General features: G+C 40.8%; 1 protein-coding gene across 3 annotated transcripts in view; it reads right to left on the reverse strand.

Annotated features, from left to right (window-relative positions):
- Nucleotides 1-19925, reverse strand: part of plecb (plectin b) — a 130234-nt gene that overhangs the window by 103623 nt on the left and 6686 nt on the right. For 2 of the 3 annotated variants that reach the window (XM_085422504.1, XM_085422502.1), the window contains exon 1: nt 10907-11160. The exons of the other annotated variant lie outside the window; for it this stretch is intronic. In XM_085422504.1, the coding sequence (XP_085278630.1) occupies nt 10907-10997 (91 nt within the window). In that variant the 5' untranslated portion in view covers nt 10998-11160. Of the gene's footprint in view, nt 1-10906; nt 11161-19925 lie in introns of those variants that run through there. 3 annotated transcript variants of the gene reach the window in all.

Here is a 19925-nt window from a genome sequence, read left to right on the forward strand (position 1 = left end):
CTTTCAGCTCTCCTAAAACTGACACCAGTGAGTCTGTCTCTATTCCATGACCGATGCCAGCAGCCCACTGCCTCCTACTGGAAGCCACAGAGAATCCTTGTAGTTTGGGCCCCCAACAACCTTTTACCATGACTATAACTTAGCAGATCTCATGACCAGAGAAAAAAGTAGTGCTTCTGACTGTTCCTTGGCTATGTTTCAGATGTTAATTCAGTTTCCTTAAACTTGATTTATGTGTCCTTCTGTGCAGTTTGGCAATACAGGACACTGGTTCTGATTGCATGTGAAGTGCACTTCCTGTTGAAAACACCCTCATATGTCAGTTGCCCCCCCTCTATGAAATTCAGGTTATCACAAATTTTTAAATGTAATACTGTAAAGTTCAAAATCAGTTGAAATTAATCAGATCTATCAGTTGACAGTAGAATTAAAATGCTGCAACTGTACCACGAATTTAAGCACATTATATGCAGTATGTCAGTTGGCTATGTTAATGTGCTCTCACATCTCTCTTGGCCTTCAGCTGTGAATTCATGGAATGATGGTAAAGGCCAAACATAAATAATGTAAGCAGGAGGTCATGGAATTGGCTTTAGTCCTTCTTTTAACAATGTCAACAGCTGTAACAACTTAACTAAGGCTAAATTATTGCGCACAGAGCTCATTCCAAATGCACTTTCCAAACATTTCAAACGCAGCCCTCACCAGGCTCGAAGTTGCCCTGGAGCAACTGGAGCGTCTAAGCCGTGTCAAAGTGTAGCTACAGCCCTACAGGAGGGCCAGAATTGGCAGTAATTTGAACTTTCAGATAAGAAAACAAACAACAGGCAGTTTTTTCCAGGGTTGCTGTTGACCTGTGCTTCCTGGGAGGGCAGACACGCCCCTCAGAGAGCCAGCGGGCAGGAGACACACAAAAGCATAAGAGGCCGTGTTTAGTTTTACAGCAGTCTATCATCTGATAAGCATCTTTATCTATGAAGCAAGTCGTGCCTTTTACGTAAGTCCAGTCTGTGTAGCTCCTTTTTCAGTGAAACGGAGGAGTCGAGTTTGCCATTTAGGGTAGTTTTTTTGCATATTCTGTCAAAGCCTCACAGAATCTGACTGTGGAAGGCTAACAAGCTTCACTCCTCCATCTTTGGTGTCTTCGACCAGGAGGAGATTAAGTCAACCGCTAACAGAGGAAAATGCAACGAGTTACTCGTTGTGGTAGAGGGAGAGCGTGTGCATGTGGAAAGATCAGTGAGAAACCTAATGTGCAATGACAGTGTGTGCACACGTGGGACACATTCCCCCCACTGTCAGCTGTGTGGGGTGACCTGCCGTGACATTCCTGGCTTGTGTTGGTGACTGTCACACAATCTAGCTCCAGTTGCTCTGAATACCACTGACCAGCAATAAACTCACTGCCTTTGAGTGTCAGGAAATGATGGAAAGTTATACACATTCACAAATGATTGCTCACGAGCATCATTACTTGGTAATATGAATTAACAGGTATCAGATCATGTGCTAAGGACTATTTTTACTATTACTCACTTGGAACATAATAAGCCTGAAGTCTGCTTGGCAAAAAAAAGGAGTTTTTTCCACTTACTCAGAAAAAATCTGGAAAGAGTTCAATGTGAACGTAATTGCTCTGGGCTATCAAAAAGTTCTTGTCTTCCCTCAACAGAGTGCTCCTTCACACTGGACACAGAGATTTCTGTTAACTCCAACCACGGTGAAACAGATGGGACTTTGGTTTCTGTGTGTGCTCTCAGCTTTCAGTTCTGTTTTTCTCTGCTTTCTTTCAGCCTACGTTTGCAGTAACAAGGTGGATTCAGGGCCTGAAGTGAAATATGTAACTGTGCTCTGAATCGTAACATCCAAAATGAAGACACATAACAGAACTAGCAACAAGATCCAAGTGAATGCTTAAAGAAAGGGAAAAATGTTCCTAAAACACTTGTGTTTGAGAGCAATCTGTCACATAAATGCACAATTATGCAAAAAAAAAAATCCAGTTTCATTCTTTCTTTTTTCCAGAGAAGGCTGGGAAATGAGGGGGAGGGATGGTTTTCCCTGTTCTCTCTGGAAGTGGAGGCTCTGCTTTTAAAGCTATTTTTCCATCTATACTATGTGTACAATATGGTGTAGCCACGGTATGCTTGCACAACACTGTGTCAGGTAAGCTGCAGCACAGTGCTCCAGGATGTTTTGTTCTCCTCATTAAGTTTTTCACAGCTCATTGGAGCCTTGAAGCTACAGTCCCAAACTAATACTGGACTTAATAAAGCCTCACAGCCCTGCCGTCCATTATAAAGCAGCAGAGACAAAGTCTCTTTGTGTCAGACAACCCAGGTGTTAGAACGTTATTATTTTCCACACAAATGTGTTTTCCACACTGACTTTTCCCTCTCAAGCCGCAAAACCATGTGTTTCAAAGTCCTTGTAAAAATCATGGAGAAGCTATAAATGCTTTAATACCACAGGACTCCTTATTTGTTTAAAAAGAGAAGCAGTAAAGCCGTCCAACCCTGGTAAGCTGTGAGCTGAAAGGTCTGGAGCTCCAGTATATGAGAAGACAGAGTGAGCTGACATTTGCCACTCAATCTGCTGTTTAAGCAGATCTCACGTCGTCTAAAAGCAAACAAGATGTCAGATTAAATAGGATCATCAGGACAGTTAAAAGCCACAATCATCCGTCTACTGAACTGCTGCGCAGCACTGAGCACATCCACATCTGTCTGACTCAGCATGTCAGACATTCAAAGAGGAGAATGACTTTGAAAGGTGGAATCTAACTGGGTTTTGACCAAATGCATGTAACGTATTTATCCAGAGGCGTCATTTTAACTTTTGAAGCTAAAGGTCGTCCAAAGTCTCATTTGAAGCGTCAGGTTTAGCACTATTGCTGCCGCCATTTGAATTTTAGACAAGAAGTGACCATATTTTGGATGAGATGGTAGCAAGGTGCAGTCACAGTAAGAAACACCTCCGTGAAACTGACAGAAGAGGTTACAATTAGGGAGTTTAAGTCAATTTCAAAGGACTAAGAATATAGTGTTAATGAAATTTCACTCCAATTTGGATGCTGTTTTTTCCCTTGTCTTTGCTGCCAGGTCACTCTTAACAAAGAGATTTTACCTGGATAGAATAAAGTGTCAGAGTAATAAAATATTACAGTTTCACACACTAAAACTGAATAACTGACTTCTTGGCTGGGTTGTTAGTACAATTAACCACGAAACTAACTAGCATCCTAGCTGCCACCCACCTGTTGTTCAAAGAATTCTACTAATGCATAACTTTTATGGATTGGCAATTTACTAACATATAGTGCTTTTCTACTCTAGCTGGGCACTGAAAATGTATCTTCCTAAGTTTCTCATTAACCCAATCTCACACACGCAATCATACAGCGCTGTTACTCCAGTCAGGGTTCAGTATCTTGTCCAAGGATATCGAACCCTGAGTGTATCAGATGTCGACTCACCGACCTGATCAACAGGTGACCTTCTGTACCACGTGAACCTCAATCCGACCCACAAGAAAGATCTGTGTGACCTAGTTAGTCCTCAAGAAGTCATCATATTTGGATGAAATAGTAAAGTTTATATTCATAAATTATATATATATATATTTATTATTTAAATACAGTTCCCAAGAAGACAATAAAAATAAATAATAAAAATAAGAAACCTAAACCATTTTTTGCACCAGACCGTAAACATGCACTATAGAGAGGTGGAGAGACACTAAATGTATTAATGGTTGTAGAGCCTTGAATGATTAGGATGTCAAAAAAAATTCCAGTTTACTGCAATTTCTGCCTTTATTTTATAGCTTTAGCCATCATTTTCTTGTGAATTAATACTACACAGTATAAAAATAAAATCACAAGTCATGAGTGCAACTGGAGAACAAGCAAAAGAAAATTAGGTGCATATCATGCACCTGCAGCTGAAGCCAAGGGTAGACCAGTCTGTCAGAATGCTGACACTTTCAAGGTCCCAAAAACTTTAACAGATGCAACATTTCAAGGCTACACGGTCACTGGCCTTGCCAGACATTCCCCTCTTCTTTCCCAAGTAATAAAAGTTAAATGATTAGATAGTGTGCAAACAAAGCTACAGTTTACCCTGATTACCGAAACCAGTTAATTTCAAGATAAAACCCAAATTAATAGACAGAAACTCTCTCTCTCTCTCTTACAGTTCAAGTGTAGCCAATCCAGAGGTTTGTGTAAATACTCTGTGGTTCCCTACAGTTTGTAGTCTACCTTACAATATAAAGTGCCTTCAGGCGATAGTTGTTGTGATTTGGCGCTGTATAATTGAACTGAATTCATGTTTCTTAATCATCTCATTTATTTTTCAGACTGTGAGTGGAGCTTTAATATTACTCACTGAAGTGACTGCCAAACCCACAAAAATTCAACCAAGAGTTCATGAAGGCTGACATCATTCTAAATGATTTTCTACAAAGCAAAACATCCATCCCATTCAGCATAAATAAACACATCAAATGACATTGTATCGCTGTAAATATTAGCATCCAATCGCACTCCCTGCCTCCTGTAAACATACTTTCTTTTAAATGTTCTCCTTTCTGTCTCTCTATTTACTGCTCTCATTACTTCACAAACACAGACAGGCAAAAAACACAAGAGATTCAGGCATAAAGGAACAGCAGCTTCTCTTCTGGAAAACTGTTGACTATTTGACAGGAAGGTCGACAGACTGGGGAAACATCCCTCTGAAGCTTCTCACTCTCTCCCTTAAAAGGCCCTAAAGGGATCCCAGCAGAGTTTTACTTATCAAGCCCTGCCCCAAAGTAACCTCTCAATTGAGTTGTGTGTCACTGCTGATCTATCCCAAGCAACAGGAAGCTGACACACACGAAAAATATAATAACTAAAAAAAGAAAAGGAAAAACCCACCCAAATGTAGCAATTCTCACAGCAGCTTAGCTAAAGGGCCTTTGTGACCCTCATGCTAAACAATGTCACACCCTGCGGTTGAGTGTGGTGCTATTTGGTGGAAATACAGTAACAGTAAAGTTCCATGACCTAGATTTTTCCTTTTGGTTTCATTGGTGGATAATTGGCAACTGAAAGCACTAAAAGGGCTCCATTTGGCTACACTGATATTAGAGGAAAGCCCTAAAATGTCATACATTTGTAAACAGACGCACATAAAAAAAAAGCCAGATCAACAGATTTTATACCAACGGTCTATTTTCCACAAGCACTTCACCTGGCACTGACATCTGCGTATGGCTGACTTCAAAAAGAATTCAGCATTTTCTGTTTGTAGAAGTGGTAGCCAGAGTAGTTTCCAGTGAAAAGACAGCCAACTGCATCAAGAGAAGGAAAATAAATTGCCCACATTTGATGTTACCGCTAGCCCAGAATACCATATAACTGATGTCATAGTAATTTAAGATTCTAAAAGTTGTCCATGTGTGGCAGAAGGTAGGTTAAATCATGTGAGACAGCATTCTACCTTTGGGAACTGCAAAGTTGTGCCTTGCTGGGTGAATGAATGAGTAAATGAATCCATCTGTCACTTTGATGCTAGAATACCTAAATTTCTCCAGTGAGGGAAAATGAAGGATATTTCTATTCAATTCTGTTCTAGAATTGAATGAATGACTCAAAAACTGATACTGAACGAAGTTTTCATAAAGCTAGTTCAAAATGATCAACGAAATATGGACAATGACAATGACAGTGCTCGATAAAAGATGTAGCCATGGAGATGTCTTCACAAGGCTAGCGCAAGGAGCATATTGACTTTTTGGCATTTTAACTGTTGCCATGATGGACAATGGATGTGAACATATTGATATGACAGAGTATTGCTTGGGGAGTTGCCGTCAACCCAACCTAGCATTTGCTAGCTAGCTTAGTTTCTGTACCAGTCGTTAAACATGCTTTTGGAGCAGCCTCAAGTGGCCATTCAAAGAAGTACTTTTGCTTAGTTTTTGCCCTAGAGGTTCCTGCTTGAGTTGCTCTTTGTGTTTAGTGCTAATTATTAAATGTCAATTCACTATTTCAGTAACTTAAAACAAACACTGTTGGTAGGTTAGCATGCTAACAGCTATGCTTCATTCATTTATTTTAAGTTAAACATTTTTTTTACTTGTTTAGGATTTTTAAATGTCCTTTTATATCCTTTAAATATATAGTATAGTATTTTTTGCATAGTAGTTTTAATTGCAATGCTTGCACAACCAAACAAATTACAAAAGAATCTCTCTACCCTTTCCAAAACATCCAACGTGACCTGAACTCGTAATTAGTACAGTCTCACAGAGCAGCTGGTGTGGCTGTAGACTAAGTGTAGAGATAATACCTGGCAGTTGAAGGAGATGCAAATCCTCCATAAATGAAACAGAGATATCAGTATCTACTCTTGTGCAAATTTCAGAACCAACAGCTGAAAACTGAGAAAATTAAGCTAAAGTGAAGACGTGGCGAGTCTCATTCTGCCCAGTTTTGTCCATTTTGTTTCAAATCAGGGCTGTAATGAAAAGAATTCTAGGAAAATCAATGACTGGGACTCAATGGTGAACCAATGTTAAGCAAAGAGGTGTGTAACCATAGCACAGGTTGACTAAATGTTGCAGAGCATTAAAATATATATATAGATATATAGATACACGAGAAAAATGTGGGCACTTGTAAATGTGTTTATAGCACACTATTACAGTTGAAGTTGATTTAAAAGTACAGACACTCAACAACAGCCTCACAGAACCTCTAAGCAACTGTACTCATATCTAGTTGTTGTAGGTTAAGTGCTTTTCTCAAAGGCACTCAACAGATGGCAACCAGCTGAAACAAGCTGAGAAAATGTTACGGAAACTGTCATTTAAAACTTTTGAGATCTGACAAGTTATTAGTGAGTGTGTGCTAGATAAGAATGACTAACACATACTCAGTGGCTTTAAACAGACATACACTTAACACATACACTCACACACCAATTTGTCATTTGGTTTTTTAAAGACTTCATTCATCACAAACCACTTCCCATACTGCTTCTCACGTCACGCATACTGGAAATAGAATTTGCTGCAGTCATTCATAAAGACATATGCTGCATGTCTGCACTGTAAAGTCATCTCCGTGATATGTATGGCAAAAATAAAGTACTACTTAATAATTCCCAACTGTTTGATGTTTTTCAGCCAAAGAGAAACTGCAATTTAAATTACCCATAGCAACTAATCAAGCTGGCCAAAAATAACAGTTTAATTGGTTGACTGAACATTGCCACGGCTATATTTAGGGTTTATTTTAAGCCCTGCAGGGCATAGGACAGGGCCTTCTAGGACACCCACTGGGGCAAAAATGCATGCCAGCCATGGCTGCGCACCCTCAGAAGTCCACCCGACTTGCACAGGGCAATCCCCCACTCAGGCGGCCTAGTAACACTGGCATCAGCTGCTGCCACAAATTGCATTAGAGGACAGTGGGATGACAGCCAGGCCTTTACCATCCAACCAGCTGCAATTCAGAAAAGGCAAGGAGACAGCAGTGAGTAACATTAGAAAGAGCAGACTGACTAATAGACTATAATTTTATTTTAACCCATTCGGAAAATATGGCTGATCCCAAATCCAGTGTCATGCTCTAGTCCTTATTCTTTGTAAATTAGGACCACCGGAGATGTTTATCGTACTATCAACAAATGAAAGATGATTCAAAGGTTCCTAGGAGTTAGTAGTAGGTACAATTGGATCTCTTGGTCAGCTGATGCCTCTCTGTGTTGGGCCTGTATGTTCTACCTGTGCCTGCATGGGTTGTTTTTTGTTTTTTTTTATTATTCACACAGCACAAGATATGCTTTTCATGTTAACTGGTGATTCAATTGTATATGGGGATAGGAAGATCTGTGGTTCTACCTCATTGTGTTACCCCTAGTACAACTTCTCCAGGATAAGTATTAAACCATTTCTATCTGCGGGTTTCAGTACGTCATATTCTGGATGAGCTCCAAAAGCATGCTATTCATTTACAGAGATGCAAACCTATCCAGCAAAAATAGACCCAGCATGTAAAGATAGAGGAACCACGGCTTATGGAACCAGGACACACATGCACTAGCTTAAAATGGCAACTGAATGAGTGGTGAAGGGGTTTCCTGGGGGTAAAAAAAAGCACACGAATCTAGCTAAGCCTCTGTGATGCTGCATATAGGTTGAGTTGTAGAGTGTGAATTTTCAATGCACCTTATATTCCACAAAGAAGTGTATCCATATCCGTGGGACAGTCTTGTAGATAATTGTTTACTGCATCTTACAAAACAGTCCATAGACTTTTTACACCATCATACTTCACTTTAAGGATTTGTTTAATTCCATGAATCTATCGTCCCACGAATCCTACTTGCTGGTATTTGCATTTTTAGGGCTGCACAGCCCACAGACATCATGCACTGGTCTGTTGGCTGAGATCGTGCAGAACTTTGAGCTAAACGATTAAGCCATACTCACAGTGAAAGTGCGAACATATTGATGATCAGCAAACACAATCTTAGCACTTCCTTCTTCCTATAACATCAGTTATGCCAATGAGGAGAACGATACAACAGCAAAAGGTTGACCGCATCCAGGTGGGTATAAATCTACACCTGGAAAACCGTGTGCTGTATCTCAAAGGTATCAGTGATTACACAGGCAAATGATTCTTTGCATGGTTGCATATTAAAGATGCCACGAGGCAGCCTTCTATGTTAAGTAAACACCCGCAGTCATGAAAAAGCTTTTAGCATGAGCTATTGCAAAATGCATAGAGCAAATATCCACATTAGCATGTCTTTTGATCCAGTGTAGATCTTGCAGGGAATAAATCATTATTGTGGGGGAAAAAAAGACAAAGTGGCTGATTTGTCTTTAAACACAAAATGGGGTCAGTATGCAGAGAATATGGAGAGGGACGGGTATTTAGAACAGTGTGGCTATGTTCTGCAAAGATACAAATAAGCATGTGAGAAACAGACTTTAAAACTGCTGGGTACTGCTTTACAAACCTAATAATTTTCATAATTAAGCTCTGGGAGGTACAAACATACACGCAACCTGTCCAACCATGCCGCATGGAGCCAATACAGACACGTAGCCTATTCTATTCATAGGAACTACAATACAGTACTTTCTAAAGCCTTGCAGGTTCTGCATAAAAATTGCTATTGTTATTTACATTTGCAAGATATCCATGTCTAAAAACAATATGAAAAAAATCAGAGATAGGAATGTGACAAAGTCGGAGAGTTTTGTGCCTTTATAAGGAGAGCAGGATCTGCAAGGAGCACAGACGCTGTTGAGGTAGGAACACAAAGGAACGTCTGGAACATAAACACCTGCCACAGAGCCAGCTTCTGCTTCCCATTACCTCCTGGTTCAGAAGCAGCATTACAAACACACACTGAAACATACAGACCCATGCACAAATGAGGCAAATCTGGTCCAGCGTCTGTGTTTCCGACATAGTTTTCTAAACTTAACTGCTAAAAAGTTCTAGCGCGTCTCCTGTCCTGTGGCACGTTCACTACGCTTTGAAGACAAATTCTTATCAGTCTCTATTTCAGCAACAGCGTTGCCGAAACCCATAAAACGTTTAGACTTGATAACAGTAGAGCAGCAGTTTTGTGTCAAAAACCAACCTGTCTGAATTCCCAGCTAAACGCAACCAATTCCCACTGGAGAAGGCCAACGGGATGTCTTACTGCCAAAGTATTCGGTCATCGCCGAAGTATTCTGCACTCATTCCATTTGTTTACAGTAATTACACAGACATTGAAAATCAATACAGTGAAGGTTCAAAGATGTTAACAATGCCAAGTTTGGCAGCATTATTTTAAAGATATGGAACGTGTACACAAAGAGACCCAGACAAAGAAAAACATGCTGATACACAGAAAAATGAGCAATGGTGATTCAGCACAAGCACAGCTGCCAGATTCTCACAACAAGAGAGAGGCAAAGGGGGAAAAAACTGGGGCAATATTTATAGAGTAGCTCTTGCTCTTCCTGATGATCCTTTGGAACAGAGGAGATGAAACACACAACAGGAAAAAACATTTAGCGCAAGGAAAAGCGAAAGAAGACAGACATATGAGCCGCAGACAAGAGTGGCAGCTAAGGAAAACTTTTAAAGTGAAAGCACCTGGAGGATGCTGCTGACTTCCTCTGATGTGGAGAAAGTGAAAGCAGTTGTGGAGATGTGTTGTTGTGACAGATGACTCTTGTATGGATGTTTTTTTTTTTTCAATTTATCCTCCTCATCTTGATCTTTGTTTGATTAACCTTTGTGACACATTACATTTCCAAATAAAGTAAACCATGTGAAATATTAGACATAAGGCAAGGCATGCAGCACACTTAGGGGGAGATAATGGGATAAAATTTGAGAAGAAAAGCAAGTTCTTCCTGTGGGGCGTTAATGAATTTCACTGTTGCTTAGCAGCACCTGTTAATGCCCTCTGTTGTGCTGGACGCAGGCTGCAATGGGCAAAGTGCCGAGACTTTAAAATAAAGTCTCATAATGACATCAAGGTCAGAGGTGAGCAGAGCGGGCTGTTTGTTAGCACTGATTGAAGCACTCCTGTAAATCCACTGCACTCTTGCAATGCACACAAACACACAGCAGAGATTGTGTGGAAAAGTGACAGCCAACATGTGTGGCAATCAATAAAAAACACTCAGCAGTCAAGAGATGGAGCATGCAGGACTACTGCTCCAGAAACATGCACGGCAGCCGGCACATTTTAAAAGCACAGCAGACAGGCACATGCATCCCACCTGTGCTGAGTCAGACAAATGAATGGGACAGATACAAACACAAAGACACATGCTTGACGATCACTTAGAGATGTGCGTATGCTGTTATTCCTATAACACGAGCGCACTCTCCCACCTTTGTACTTCTCCCTGACGTTCTCATAAGCCTGGATGAAGTCCTGCTCCTCAGCGTTGGGAGGCAGATAGGCAGGTTCATACATGGCCATCCCAGCACTTCCTTCCTTCTCCTTCTTCTCCTCTTCTTTCCTTTTGGGTCAGCCCTCTGTGTGTTTGGATGTATGTGAGGCAGACCGGTGCGGTCCTCTGTCTGGTCTCTCAGCTGTGTGTGAACCCTCCACGGCTCGAAACTTCATTCCACAGCCCAGCGTCACCACACATACACACACCCCTTTGCCTCCCTTCTCTTCCATACCCTCCCATAGTCTGGCTCAGAAATACTAATATAAATGTCAGGCTCCTCCTCTTAAAGACACACAGGCTGGAAGAAACAAGCACACACTCACAGAGAGCAGCAGGAACAGCAGCAAAGGGCTCTCTGGTTCAGATGAATTCAACTGTAATAGATGGCAAGCATAAGATTTCCCACCACCTTGTTTATGTAACCTCATAAAATGCTAGAAAAATTCTGATATCATGAAATAGTAATTAATGAGGGCTCGACTGAAACGACACATAAATTTAGGCAACAGAAGCTCCCATAATCATCAGCACTTGCAGAGTGGAAAAAAACAATATTGAATGGCAGCGTGCTTTTAGGGAGATTAACTTGTTTTGTATCACAGTAACAATCATTAACCATACAGTAGTATTCAGCCAAGCAGATAACTTCTTTGTTAGTTCAGAATAGTAATCATAGGTTACAATCAGGTGAGAGAAGGAGGTTCTCATCTACTGTGAAATATTATAGTACTTGGGTTGGTCCAATGTGGTGAAGTCGTCCTGTACCTTTAGCAGAAAAACAGCCCCAAAGCATAATGTTTCCACCTCAGTGCTTCACTGTGGAGATGATGTTCTTTGGATCATACTCGGAATTTCTCTTCCTCCAAGCGCAGTGGTTCAGAGTTGATGCCAAAGAGCTCGATTTTGGTTTCACTTTTTCCTGGCCATCTCTGAATCATTTAAATCAGAATCCTTTTGTCGTCATTGAACATCAGATGTTCAACGAAATTTGAAGCAGCTCCTTGGCAGCAGCGTTTGGAATACCAACTACACAAATACACAAATGCACAAGGCTTACACAGATGTGCAAGGTTGCTCTGAAGGTTCTGATCCACCACCTTTCTCATGGTCATCCTCACCCAATGCATGGAGCTCTAGACCAAGGGCTGATTGGTCATTTTAGATATCGCCCACTAACCGAACAATCACACCAACATTAACACTATTAAAATTAAACTACTATAAAACTTTGAGACAGTTCATTTCTTTGTAAGTGACCGAACTTCAGCAAGAACTCAAATATTTAATGTATTGTGAAACTGAAGTAAATGGTGTATGGTAAAGCAAATTTGTTCTGAACTGTGATTTTAACACTTTCCAGGTTGAAAGTTGCCTTGCTTTCCAGCCCATGCTTATATTTAGTATTTAGTACTTGCTTATCATGTCCCATCAGAGAAGTTGGGGCGCAGCCACAGAGCTTTTGGGGGTGTTCTGTGGAGTGCGCCAGCACATGCTTTGGATTCTGTGGGTGGATCAGACCTTCTGTAGATCTTTGAACACATTAGGAATTCAGAAAATAGAGCTTTTTTTGTGCAACGTTTCATTTCGTGTCTTTCAAAGTAACTTCCACATGAATGCCAGAACCCAAGGTTTGCACTCTAACAAGATGATCCATGTTATTCTCTTTACTAGTGTAGTTTTTTTTTTTTTATTTATGCCATCTTTAGAATGAGAGCCACTGTTGTGTGGCATTGATGGCAAACCAAATATCAGAAGAACAAACATTATTTTCCACATTAGTTTTTTTTTTGTTTTTTGTTTTTTGTTTTGTTTTTTAAATAAAATAAAATAACATCCATTAAAAAAGTTAAATTCCTCCAAATATCTTTGAACCCAATCTGGCTGAATACTTCATCCTTCCTCATTAATTTAAAGAGGTTTCATATCTTGTTCTATAATGCCATACCTTAATCAGATTTCTACATTCAATACATTTAGTCCACGTCTACAGGACATAATCTCATAACAAAGACATTGTCGACCCTCTATGTGCTGCAGAAACACACTCCAGCTGGTAGCTGCTGTGTTTCAGCTGGTCTCTCAGAAAGTTGACACCTGCAACATGATGAATAAATACATTCAGTTGCAGTTGCAGTGCAGATATGCCCTTGACATCCACTGGGAACATAAACTATGCACAGAAAATGAAGTAAGTTGCTGGGATCTAACAATGCTGTCTTGTTGAGCCGTTTTATGATGGAGAGCCTCATAAAAATGGAGGAAAGTGAACACTGTATCACACTTGCACTGTTTCCATGTTGGATTTTGCGTAGGAGTCTCCTGTAGCACAATGGTAGGGATGTGATGTAGGAAAAAGGAAAATCCCTGCAGCTCAGCCTGACTGTCAGACGTTTCTTTGGCCAAGGCCACACTGACATCAGCCAGGACACTTTCCTGGGAGGAAACGCGATAAGTTCACTCCAAACTCTTTGCTCTTGCAGCTGGAGAATTGCGACAGTGTGTGTGTGCGTCCGTGTCCTTTTCACTAGATCCAAAAGGAAATTTCATTATGCTTAACTCTTGCACTGTAAGTCTTCTGTATCTTCTGAAGAACAAAGCTCACACACTGCCGTTTTTTTCCCTATAGTCATATTTTCTAGTCACTATTTTGATTAACATACAATGTATTCTTTTATTATTCTTGACAGTTTTTCACCATTAAAATATGAATTTTTAAATGTGTAAAAAAAAATTGAGCAGCTGGCAGTCAGGTCATATTGCATAAATTATGTAATATCGCAGAAACACACACATTTTTGCTTTATCTTGAGTGCAAATTCCACTGTGGTTACTGACTTCCCAGAAATCCAAGAAGAGAAAAATATGATAACTGCAATTACAAATATGCTCGGCGAACACATACCAGCTAATATGTACTTGGCATAACCTCCTTTTAAAAAAGATTACGTATCTTAAAAAAACAGGGAGAGGTGCAACAGAAGGATGACATCAGCATATCCACTCTGAGATCCAACACAAAAAAAATGAAAGGAAGGCGAGATTAGACAGAAATTTTTTCACTATGACAGAAGTTAGTAGAATTTAATTTGGGGCTTTACAGTTGACATTAATATATGCATGTAATGAATGACTCAGTCAGACTTGTGATCATGTTAGATATTACTATGACATTAGATTTGAGTGTTTGGAAGTGGGGAGTGAGTGTCAACTACACGACTGCCAAGGCTAAACCTTTAACACATCAGCTACTATTAACGATCAGTGACGCTGGCTCTCATGACCTCATTCTCACACGCGCAGTGGTGACGCATGGAAGATAGTGTCTCACTCCGAACTTGCTAGATCATTCTAGCTCCCTGTCCACTCCCCAACAGTTGGACCACTTTATCTGGCTCCATGACATCTGTTTGTTTACTCAAGCTGGTACTTTTAAGAGCTGATAATCTGGTAATGTGAAGTCAAATAAGAGTTGAGGAAGGATATAGAAAAAGTATATGAACGTGTGTGTGTGTGTGTGTGTGTGTGTGTGTGTGTGTGTGTGTGTGTGTGTGTGTGTGTGTGTGTGTGTGTGTGTGTGGTCATGGGCGCCTGTGTGTAGTTTGTTTTCCAGATCTCCTTCAGAAATACCCGACAGGTGCACACAGGGGCCTGTGTGTCCAGTGTCCATTCTTTCATTTACACACACAAGCTTTCCACATCAGGAAATCTGAAACTGCAGTTGGATGTTTCAGTGTATGAACAGCTTAACCTGCACGTGGACGTTTTTATAATGTATACAGTGAATGCACTTGCATTTCACTTGATACTCTGCTTATTACTCAGAGTACAGAGTCTTTTGTCCTGTCTCCCTCCCATTTAGCCCAACCGGTTGTGGCAGATGGCTTCCCCTCCCTTAACCTGGTCTGCTGGAGGTTTCTTCCTGTTAAAATAGAGTTTTTCCTTCCCACTGTCACCAAGTGCTTGCTCAAACGGGGTGGTCTGATTGTTTTGTAAGGTCTTTACCTTACAATCTAAAGCACCTCAAGGGGGCAGTTGTTGTAATTTGGCGCTATATAAAATTAAATTAAATTGAATTAAGGGTCACAAGAAATAAACTGAGAATAAATAAAATAGAACAAATTAAAATTCATCAAAATAGTATTTTACAATTGAAAGGTAGATATACATTTTTAATATACAAAATGCCCCACTGAGACAATTTCTTGCAATCTTCAGTGGTTAAAGAAGCTCCACGGCTGTCCACTTAACAGCCTGTAACGTGTGGGGGTTTTTGCAGTACGTTCCTTTTATTTGATATTCTAATGGGGCCAACTCAGAGCGACGGCTTTAACATTAATAATGTTTTTCACACTGCTCGGTTCCCAGAATGAGACGGCAGTCACACAAATCACAGCACATCTTTTTTCAAGTGTCAAGGGCAGGGACGTGCAGAGAGGTTTAAAGGGGCGGGTGCTCAAAGTTAAAAAGGGGCACATTGAACCATGCTGAATAACAACAACACACATTCATCAAGAATCTAATATGGGAAGGGCAGGGCTGTGTTGATCTGAGACTGTAGACATTAAAAAAGTCCACAGGAGAGATGGTAGCTGATTAAACAAGTGTCATGAGATAATAACAAAATGCAAAGATTGGTGACAGCACTTGGAACCATAAGGCAACGAAAAACTGTGACATAAACTCGGCTCTGCCTGTGAATCACTCTTTGCTTCTCTTCTTCCTTCCTTCCCATCATTTCATATATCACTCTCCACTTGCTGTCTATCTGAGAACAAGGCACAACTTGCTATTGCAATAAACTATAATCTTCCACACCTAACAACTCTTGCACTTAATCTATAATAAAATGATGACAGAAAAATGTTATAGCCCTGCCTTTAGTAGCCTCACACAGCTCCTGCTGTTTCCTCCTCATGTCCTTACCAGCCATGTCTGCACAATGTTATATCATGAGTAATATTTTTTTAAATCCAGCTAAATAAAACACACACATGCACAGACAGTGACATTTTAGACCTTCTTCAGAATACTGTATATACTATGGGCATCCTTACATTATTATTTATTACTAGAGCTACAATAATAAAGCAATGAGGAGGGGGAAGTAATAAATATGAAATAATGTATTTATGATGATTCCATTTGTTTCACTATCCACTCTGTGCAGGGCAAAGCTTATTACATTTTTAAACTGTAGAGATACAATCATTTTACTGCTGTAAAATCCAACTTTTGTCTTATTTAAAATATAAATCTAATATAATCTGCTTCTTAATGTATGTTCTTTAAAATACAGCGTGTGTTTTTTAATATATTATAATTATAATTATTATTATGTGGACATGCATATTAGATCGTTTTTTAGTGAAATATAATCCCTCCAGAAAGGCAGGAAATGCCCAGAAACTTACTTTAAAACTAAATATGTTCCCTAAAACGGTGACAGAGCTACAGACCCATGACAGCCTTACACAGGTAGCCAGCAGCTATGACCAGCACTACTTGTGCAGTTAATAAAAGGACAGGTAATGTTTGTCACGCTGTTGCACACACAGCACGCTCGTTTGTTTCAGTTCGTCAGTTGCAACAAGACAGCTTACCAACGTGTACGTAATAAGCTAATACTCCTGTGTGCTACACACTACAGTGTACGCTGTACACCTACTTACTGGTTTTGTCGCATCAGTCCGTGTCTCTGAGTTAACTTGTGTTTCTCCTACAGCTCCGGACCGCAAAAAATGCGCGTGCTCTTTGTGAGCTCGTTCCCGGCTCGTAACCAGCGCGTTCTGCCGTCGAGGGCGATCATTGGTTAAATGTGATCATGTGACTGATGCAAGCCAGATCCTTTTATTTAGCAAAACTATGATTAATAGTTAAATATTATTGTTGAGGGGCACAGACAGGACTCCGCACGCACACACACATAAAAAAAAAAAATTAATAAATTAAAAAAATTTAAAAGTTGCCTCAACAAAAGGGCACTTTGGGCACTCATCAGGAAAGGGGCGGGTGCTCAAGCCCCTCTAGCCCCCCCCCCTCTCTGCACGTCCCTGGTCAAGGGGATTACCGAAGCACAGCTCACAGAAAAAGGAAAAAAAACCATGGGGGAAACAAATAACACCTGGACTGTGCACACATGCACAGGCAGGAGTTTAATGCTGACCCACAGCTAGACTGATCGGTCTGGCTGTGGAATATGACACAAAACCCAACAGTAGTGTGGCAGCTCCTATTAAGGGAGAATTTATGGTCCATTTTAACTAAGCCAGGGCTTATCCTCTGTTAGATTTTGATGAACGGAAATGGTTTTGTCTGTAGAGACAAAAGAGCAAAATCTCACAATGCTTTCTGCCTTCATTGTATTGTAATAGTAGCCTTTCAAAGTAATTACTTGTACACTTGGGTATATTTATCTATATACTCTTATTATACAGTCTGTGAGGATGTGATCTTTAGTGTCTTTTCACTTTTGACTACTTTTGTCAGCTGATGATCACCAGGCTTGATGCTCTTCTCTGTCAGTTATCCAAGCCTGAAACAATTTGAGTATGGTGCAATCCGGGTGCAATGCTGCTGTTACGGTTGCCCAGTAAAACTGTGGGTAACAGACAATCATAGAAACAGGCCTGGCTCCCTCTTCTGGATATCCACAACAGAAACACATGTAATGCGCAGCAGTGGATCAGACATGCTGCTGTTGACTGCCCTGACCTTTTCAGCCCACCACGCTTTTCCATCATGGCTCATTCACAGAATCTGAAACTGATGGTGAGAAGCAGCATTCCTTCCCTAGAATGAGGAAGACCATGAAGGTCAAACGTTTAAAAAGAAGAAAAGTGTTTTGTCCGGAAGGGTCTCGAAATGAGAATGAAAGCATACTGTCTGGTGAAAAAGGCAGAGTTCTGTAATACCAGACACATAATGAACACACAATGTAGTTGATGCTATTTGAGACGGGTGTCGAATGAGAACCATTTTCCAGAAGCAGTGACGACTCTTTAGTACGAGCAGGCCACCAGCTAGTTAACAGAAAGTGCCACCTGCTGGGGAAATGGGTTATAGCTGTCTGAAGGGAAGCCAATAGCTGTGTTCACACATGAGCAGGGAGCTACAGATGTAAGAATAGAGGACATTTAAGAAGCTATTGCAATCACAAGCTATTATAAAATCTGAGGAATACAATTAGGCACACAAAAGAGGCAGGCCAGCTCAGAGTGCCTTTCATAACTGAATCAGCTCAACAGTATAAAAATCCAAAGCTTATTATAATAAAATGTCAATGCATTCAGCTCGTATAAAATCCGCTACAGGGCAAGAGTCTGAGTATGTGTCTGGAGTAACTGTCAGCAGTACAAAAACAGCATTTGTTTGGAAGATGAGTCATACTTTTAAAGGCGCTTCTCTCACTTAATAAACAACATCGGGGGCTAAAAGATGACGTCAAAAGTGCCAAAAACTGAAGTTATTTGAATTGCGACTACACATTTGTTACAAAAGCGACAAATCTCTAAAACACCAAACATTACATCAGACATACACATGTTTACAGCATAGTACAAATACAGTTGGCCGTTACAGTTAACTTCTCTTTTGGTAAATGGTAAATGATGAATGCCCCTTTAAAATGTATTAAGTTGTGTTTAATTAAGTGGCTCCAGGTGGGTCCTGTTGTATTGCTTATAATGTTTGCACTCCGTGCTTACTGTCCCTTGTGGTCCACCGTAGTGGCAAAGGGGAGTGTTTGTTTTCACGAAAGTGGGTGTGTTTTATGTTGAACTGAACGAGCGGCAATAAAGATAATGGTGGCTCACGAAGCAGAGTATGAACACGTTATTCATAAGTTTGAGACAGAACATTACATGGTGTCAGAGTAAATCAAACTAAACGCCCACTGACAGAGCGAAATGGATTCGTCGGGAGTTCCTGCACCACGGATGGACTGGGATTCAGCCAATCTTCCCGATGCCTGGCGGAGGTTTGTACAACATGTGAAGCTAATGTTTAGCGGCCCACTAAGCGGCAAGCCCGAGGAGACCCAGTGCAGCTATCTTCTTCTGTGGGTAGGAGAAAGAGGCAGGGACATTTATAACACATGGCAGCTATCGGATGAAGAAGCTAAAAAGCTGACCACATATCTCGACAGGTTTCAACAGTACCTCATGCCGAAAACAAACACCATTTTCGCCAGATACAAGTTTAATGAAAGACTCCAAGGTGAAGGGGAGTCATTTGAGCACTTTGTGACCGAGTTAAAGTTACTCGTCAAGCAGTGTGGCTATGTTAACAGTGATGAAATGGTCCGAGACAGGATTGTCTTCGCAACCAGTTTCCCACAAGTCAGAGAAAAGCTGCTGAGCCAAGGGTCAGATTTGACTCTAGAAAAAGCCATAGACATTGCACGCTCCTATGAGATCGCACGAGAGCAATTGAAAGCCATGGTTGACCCACACACTAGCCTGCAGGGAGCAGCGCCCGCGCATGCAGTATCCGCTAAGCGCCAGAGTACGCAGCAAAAAGATAGGAGGGCACCTCATTATAATAAGATGGGAAAAATGTGTGGAAGATGTGCACGAGCACACAGCCAGAAGGAGGAGTGTCCTGCAAAAGGGAAGAGGTGCAAAAAGTGCAATAAAATGAACCACTTTGCCAAAGCATGCCGTTCACAAGCACCACACCAACCCAACCCAGTGTACTCTATTAACCCTGACACTCCAAGCGATGAAGCGGAGCTATTCATAGATTCCATAACAAAGTGCAACGAAGGGGAGGCCGATGAACAGGCTTACGCTGACGTTGAAGTAGGCTCACTGCATCACACCGTGAGTTTTAAGCTTGACACAGGAGCCACTGCTAACGTCATTCCTGCCCGATTGTTTAAGAAGTGTTTTAAGCAGGTTAGCTTGGCACCGCCCACACGCACACTATCTGGCTATGGAGGAGAAAAACTCAACATC

Source organism: Rhamphochromis longiceps, linkage group LG11 (assembly GCF_057381845.1).
Source record: "Rhamphochromis longiceps isolate RC_006_pf linkage group LG11, R_longiceps_female_GT1.1, whole genome shotgun sequence".
NCBI lineage: Eukaryota > Metazoa > Chordata > Actinopteri > Cichliformes > Cichlidae > Rhamphochromis > Rhamphochromis longiceps.